Source organism: Dunckerocampus dactyliophorus, chromosome 5, assembly GCF_027744805.1.
Source record: "Dunckerocampus dactyliophorus isolate RoL2022-P2 chromosome 5, RoL_Ddac_1.1, whole genome shotgun sequence".
In the NCBI taxonomy this organism is placed as follows: domain Eukaryota; kingdom Metazoa; phylum Chordata; class Actinopteri; order Syngnathiformes; family Syngnathidae; genus Dunckerocampus; species Dunckerocampus dactyliophorus.
Genome location: NC_072823.1, coordinates 26,824,516 through 26,831,174, shown reverse-complemented (window position 1 = coordinate 26,831,174; position 6,659 = coordinate 26,824,516). Strand labels below are relative to the sequence as shown.

Here is a 6,659-nt window from a genome sequence, read left to right as displayed (position 1 = left end):
GTGTGATTAACTAGGAAACAGAAGCTAACTCATTCAGGAAACCACTTCCAGCTGGGTGTGTCCGAGCCCAGTGTTCCTCGGCTTAAAAGGCTGCAGTTTTACAGGGCTCGCGTGGAACAGTGCGGGATCAAATGACCACCCATCCTGCTTGCCAAAAGGCTCTGCGGTGTTGCCTGCAGGCCGCCTCTTCACATCAAAAGGTAAGAGTTTGTTCAGGCTGGAGGTGGTGCGTCTGACTGTGTGTGTGTGTGTGTGTGTGTGTGTGTGTGTGTGTAGGTGTGTGTGTGTGTGTGTGTGTGTTTGTGTCTAAGCAGTCATTCAGAAACAACACACATGTGACGCGATTTAAAAAAATACCACATAAACGGTAATCTGTGGGCTGTTTTTGGGCCTTCAAAACGTCTATAAATGGAGATCTTGCATTTAAACGTTTAGCTTTCAGTCAGGGGTGTCTTTTTCCACAGAGGACTGTATACAGAAAAATTAAAAGAAACGTGGTCCACTCTGATACATCTAACATGCTTAAACCAATAAGCTATCTGAACAATTGCTGTAACAAAACAGTAATCCTCTGTATTTTAGAGTATATCCGACCAAAGATGCCAGAATAATGCATAAAGTTAATAATAACTCGTTACCAGAAAACATCAAACAGTATTTCTCAATCAGAGAGGAGAAATATGATCTTAGAAGAAAGTTTAACTTAAAACATTTATAAGCGAGAACTATGCTGAAAACCCACAGCATTTCTGTGTGTGGAATTAAATGATGGAACGGATTGAGTAAGGAACTCAAACAATGTACAGAGATGAGCTAATTCACAAAACAATACAAGCAGTTGATGTTTGCTAAATACAAGGCAGAAGAGTCCTGATCATCACAATGATGTTCTGTCAGAAAAAAACTCTTTCTTTATTCATATTTAACTTATATATTATTTTTTTTTTGGTATTACTGTCATCTTTTATGTATTAGTATCCTGATTATCACAGAAAACATGACGTGGAACGCAGGAAGTGAATGACAAGTGTTGTACTAGATGTGGAATGGATGGGGGGTGGGATTAAATAAGCGTTGCTTCTTCCTACTCCTTTTGGACATGTGGAACTGTGAAAGAATGATTCATGAGATGTATTCCATTGTAACCTTCATGTTCAAATAAACTAAACCAAACCAAACCAAACCAAAGATAGCAGCAGTGACTAAAGGTTAAAGGTTACTAAATAGAATTTTTGTAAATCTATCTGACCTAAGACCTCGTTTTTCCCATGTGCCAAAAGTTATAATATTAACACATGGTGAGAACTAAGCTTAGCTACTTATTCAACCAACTAAAACCATTATAAATGTTGGTATGGATTAGTTTTTGTTCTGCTTTTTACTATTTTATTTCAATTTTTTTGTATTCTACCTGCCAGAGGTGTAATTCGGCACTTGTGCCTAATCTACAATAACATAAAAGTTTCATAAGTGCATAAAAATGCATTACAAATGTGTTAAATGTGGTTTTACATGTTTTATTAAGTTGTTTCAACGTGCTAATCATATTTCAACAATTTTTCATTTTCCATGCCCCAGACAGCATGCATTCTACTGCAAAACCCAGCGTTGTTCACACATTGGCCACTAGAGAGAACCATAGCACCATACAGCAATACCACTCAGAGCCACTAGAGGGAGCTATAGCACCATGCGTACATTAATCTTACTGTTAGCTCTTCAAGCAGTGGCCATACGTCCATGGCAGTGACGTTAAACAGTAGCAACGAAAGGTGATTAAAAAGCGTGGATTTGATTATTGGAAATAGGTGTTATGATTACATTCAGACAATACATTCCCCCCCAACAAACATACTTAAAATATTGTCTCAATATCAGAAACGGAACATGTGATGAATAAAACAAAACTAATCTATTTAAGCCACTAAGTTGGGTTTGAATTATTTACAGTAATTTCACACATTTAGCAACCATCTATGATTAATGGTACAGCTTCACGCTATTTTCTGGATTTCAATACTCAACACTTACCGGAATCAGAATCAGTTTGGTTGAATTTTGCACCACTAGGGGGCGCCGTGTGCCCACCATCCCGTAGAAAGGCGTTGGCCGTCACTTCTTTTTTTTGATGAAAAGCACCTGAAGTCAGCACAATGGAGGCTTATGAAACTACATTTAGAGTGAATAGAATTATTTATAAACGTGTGCATGCATCCTTATATTGAATTATATCACATATACACCTGACTTTGTCGGGTAAAAACACATTTTTCAACCCATTTTTTCATTTGTTGGTCAAATATATATACATATATTGTTGTTTTTAAGTCGCAGTCCAAAAAAAAAAGCTACAATCATTTCAAAACAGGAACAAGTTGTGCAGAAGCCTAAAGAAAAGAGGTGGAGCAAAAGAGCGACTATTATGTAAAGTAAGCCTGTTGTTTACGTTACTGTGTGTGTGTGTGTATGTGCGCGCGTAGAGGCCAAGGCAATCTTGACATTGCAGGAGTAAAGTGAAGTCTGGATGCTGTTGTTGTTAGATGTACTAGATAGACATAATTCAATGTTTCATTCAAATTGTGCTTTAAAAGAAAGTACAACACTCCAAAACATAAAACCCAGCCAGTGTACAAAATGGTGCAATTCCTTTGTGTTTTCACTCAAGACTCAAGAATCTAAAGTCAATAAATCAGGTTGCAACACTCAACCAGCGCGTAATTACGCCGGGAACCCATGGTAGGGGGGTTGTGTGTGTTTTTCTGAGAGGGGGTTGGACTTCCATCAGCCAATCAGGAAGTCGTCCGAGAGTCTGCGGTGACTGACGGCTTGACTGGAGGTTATATACTCTGGGTTTTACTACGACGGTACATTTAAACACAAACGTGCAGCGTGGAGTCACGCAAGAAAGGACCCACAAAACACTCAAAAAAGGATCTGTTGTCAAGATTTGATATTGTTTTGGGGGACATGTCTCACGTCCAACTGTCCAGTATCGCCATGGAGAGGATGGTGGCCCGGAGGACCTTCCCCCTCCATAAACGCACCAGCGTCTGCCGGAACCTATTTGGACCGGTGGACCACGACGAGCTGAGCCGGGAAATGAGCATCAAGCTGCGGGAGATTTCCGAGCGCGACCGGCAGCGGTGGAACTTTAATTTCGAGGCGAACACCCCCCTGGATGGGGACTATAAGTGGGAGGAGGTGCCCTTGGATAAGGCCCCCGCGTTCTACCAGGGAGCGGCCCAGCGGGCCGCGGTGCCGCCGACGCCCGTCAAGCAGCACCCGGAGGGCGGCGTGCTGGAGCGCCTGGCTGCGCCCGAAGGGAGCGACGGAGCCCCGGTGGAGGTTAACCAGGAGAACCGCACTGATAAGCTCAACGCTTGGAGGCTGGCCCACAGAAGGGCCCTCTGTGGGGGACGGAAGAGGCCGACCCCTGCGGACAACAACACGCACATTACAGGTACGTTTAGTGCTCATCTACGCACCCCACATCCACGGTCACGACACGGGTTAACTGCCGTGCTGAAGCGGGCCAACTAACCCACTTTTTGTCCCCTTACAGATTTCTTCGTGAAGCGAAGGAAGGCTGCGGATAGAAAGTGTGTGGACCTAAGCCTTCAGTCCAAGTCTCCCGTCCCTATGGAACAAACCCCCAGGAAGAGGATCCGCTGATGGTACACTGGCTTTCTTTTATTTCACTTCATATTTTTCATATGGAAATATGATCACATATAATTATGCTTGTGTTTTCTTAACGTTTATTATTAAGATGATCCTATTTCGTTTCATACTTTAGATAATTTCCCTCAAGATCCCTTTTTTTGTGATGAATTGTGGCGCTCAGGCCATTTAATTGAAGCTTTTTTCCGGCTTTATGTTGAAAAGAATTACTGTTTAATATACTGGATTTTAAATAGGAAATAATTTGAAAATGCTTTTTACCATCCTTCCGCCTTATTTTGAAAATCATTCCTGTTTACTATAGTAGAGCTACAGTAGGCCATTGGACTTTGATGTTGGAAATCATTACGATTTGCTATTAAGGTCGTTAGACTTGGTTTTATTTTGAAGAACACTACTCTGTACTATATAAGGTCATTGGACTTTGTTTTGTTTTGAAAATCATTATTTACTATTGTAGAGCAATTCTATTAGGTTATTTGATTAGTTTTGAAGTGAAAACGATTATTACTTTCTATATCGGCACTGGACTTGCTTTATTCAGAAAATCATTGTCATGTAATATAACAGAGCTATTCCATTAGGTCGTAGGGATTTGTTTTATTTTGAAAACCATTACTATTTACTCTAGTAGAGCTATTTCATTAGGTTGATTTGGCTTTGTTTTATTTTGAAAGTCATTATTTATTAAAGTTGGGCCTTTCCATTTGGTATTTAGATTTGTTTTCATTTGAAAAGCATTACTATTTACTCTTTTCGGGCTACTCAGGCCTTTGTTTTATTTTGAAAGTCACTATTTGCTATAGTTGAGCTATCCTTTCAGTTTATTGGACTTTGTTTTATTTTGAAAACCATTGCTATTTACAAATCGGAGTGTTTTTTTCTTGCTTTGACTGAAATTGCAGTGCTATCTTATTAGTTTGGTGTTTTTCGAGCTTTATTTTGGAAGGATTTCAAAAAGCAAAGGAAGGGTGATCTAAGGGGATGGGGGTGTCCTGTGTGTGAAAGGGAGGGGGAGGGTGGGTTGTAGTGACAGTGAGTGGGGGAGGGGGAGTGTGCAACAGATTTGGCGGGAAAAAGGGGTGCCGCCCCCAATGCTGAGCTTGCATCCTCGCCAGCAGGACGCTCTCGGCTGCCTGCTTCTTTTGCTTCTTTCCTGCAGGAAACTCAACACATTTTCTGCATTTTTCTCTTTTCCCAGGTTGGATTTTTTTTGCACTACTTGCGTGGGCATGTTTGAGGATGACGAGAAGGAAGAAAGAAGAAAAAAAGGCAAGGGGCGTCCTGGGAGGGTGTGGGGGGTGGACTGTAGTCGCAGCCTCCCCAGCCTAGAGTGGACTATAAGAGGCCAAGATCGGCTGGCCACGGCGGGCTTAAGCGGAAGGAAGAGCAGCGCGGACCCAAACACCGGACCACAACCACCGGACTCTCAGGGCTGAACTTTGTTTTTGGGGTGGGGAAAGGTGGGGGTGGGGGGCAGCCTTTTCTATCCAGTACAAATGTAGCATTCATTGTTTGCTGCCACTCGACAGTGTTAAATGTTTTAACATCTGTGCAATCCTTGAAAAAGACTTTAAAAAATGTGTCTACACTGGCCAAAAGTGTACAGCTTTATCGAGACATCAGCCCTATATTGTGTTTCCTCTTGTAAATGTATATTTTCTAAGCCTATTTTAACTTATAATTTATTTATGTTGGTTTTCGTATTTGTTAAATGAATTGTTGATTTGTATTTTATTGACTTATTATTTGTGTTATTGCTGGTGTATTTGCAATCATGTAGTTTGTCCTCCCCCTGTGAGTGTAGCGTACACCATAGCTGTCTTTTGTGTCTCTGAGCCATTTTTAAAAAATTGTTTGTGTCCCGTACAAGTGCCCTCATGAGCAAAAGATGAGAATAAAACCGTTTTTTTTCCCACTTCAACTTGGTGCTTTGTGTGCTGTTGATATTTGGATTGCTCTCCATCCACTGTGGGGGACTCAGGTGGTGTCTTTATATACCTTGGGAGGGAAGGGTGGGTGGGTGGTTGCAGAGGGGGTGGGGGGTGGGTGCATTGAGACTCAAGCAGCATGGCAGCTGCGGGATATAGGCTGGGATTTAAAGGCCCTTTGCCCCTCTATAGAAGCAGCAGCTGCCTTTGGATCCCCGCTTTGTCCGCAACCGAGACTCCCCCACATGCAGCCGCACTCAACGAGCCCCCCGAAAAGACCCACTCACACACACACGCTGTTTACTCCACTGTGGATACACCGGGCGTGGAGGCCACCTGCCAGAGCTGGAAAGAGAAAACCTCGTCTTTTTTTGTAATTGTCCTCTCCCATTGACACACATGCATTGAGCAGGTCATACTTGCAAGTTTACACTAAGCTGAAAGAAGCCCAATGCAAACAAGAGTCTGCTGACGCGTCAATCAGCGCTTAGCACCTAGCCTGACCTCCAATTTAGCAGCGTTTACATGCTGGCAATGTCCACTTTTCAATTCTGTCAAACAGAAAAAAGCACACAAATATATTTCTAGTCAGATCAGGTGCTCTAGCGCAGCACTTGCGTCCTGCAGTTCACACAAAGAGAAGTTGTGGCGCTAATCCGGTCAGCGTGAACGACAAAAAATTGCTTCAAAAGTGGCATAAACACGTTAGATTTTAACAAATATTCTGCATAACATCCTGTAAAAAGGTCACTTCTTTTCACATTTGTATGATCTGAAGAAAGAAGAAGCACAAAGTTAAGGGAGACTAATTAGGTGGGTTTAAAAAAAAAAAATTGTGGTTCTTTTTGGTGATTCCGCCCACCAGAAGGGCAGCAGTGATGATGAAAAGGAAAAGTGTGACAAAAATCCTGCCTAACAAAGTGCTATTGTTTCCTCACTGACTTGCGAGCAGCAGTGTAAAGTCGGCACCGCTATGAACTGGTCTGTTTGATGCAGTTTAAGGCAAAATGAGGTTCGGACCTTCGATGTGAAAGACCTTACTCAATT

At 42.1% G+C, this 6,659-nt stretch overlaps 1 protein-coding gene across 1 annotated transcript; it reads left to right on the top strand.

The window, feature by feature from the left end:
* The first annotated feature begins 2,833 nt into the window (after nt 1–2,833).
* Nucleotides 2,834–5,594, top strand: cdkn1cb (cyclin-dependent kinase inhibitor 1Cb). The gene is made up of 3 exons (XM_054776753.1): nt 2,834–3,460; nt 3,563–3,674; nt 4,883–5,594. The coding sequence occupies exons 1-2, from the start codon at nt 2,968–2,970 to the stop codon at nt 3,670–3,672; spliced, it is 603 nt and encodes a 200-aa protein (XP_054632728.1). The 5' UTR covers nt 2,834–2,967; the 3' UTR covers nt 3,673–3,674; nt 4,883–5,594.
* The last annotated feature ends 1,065 nt before the right edge of the window (nt 5,595–6,659 follow it).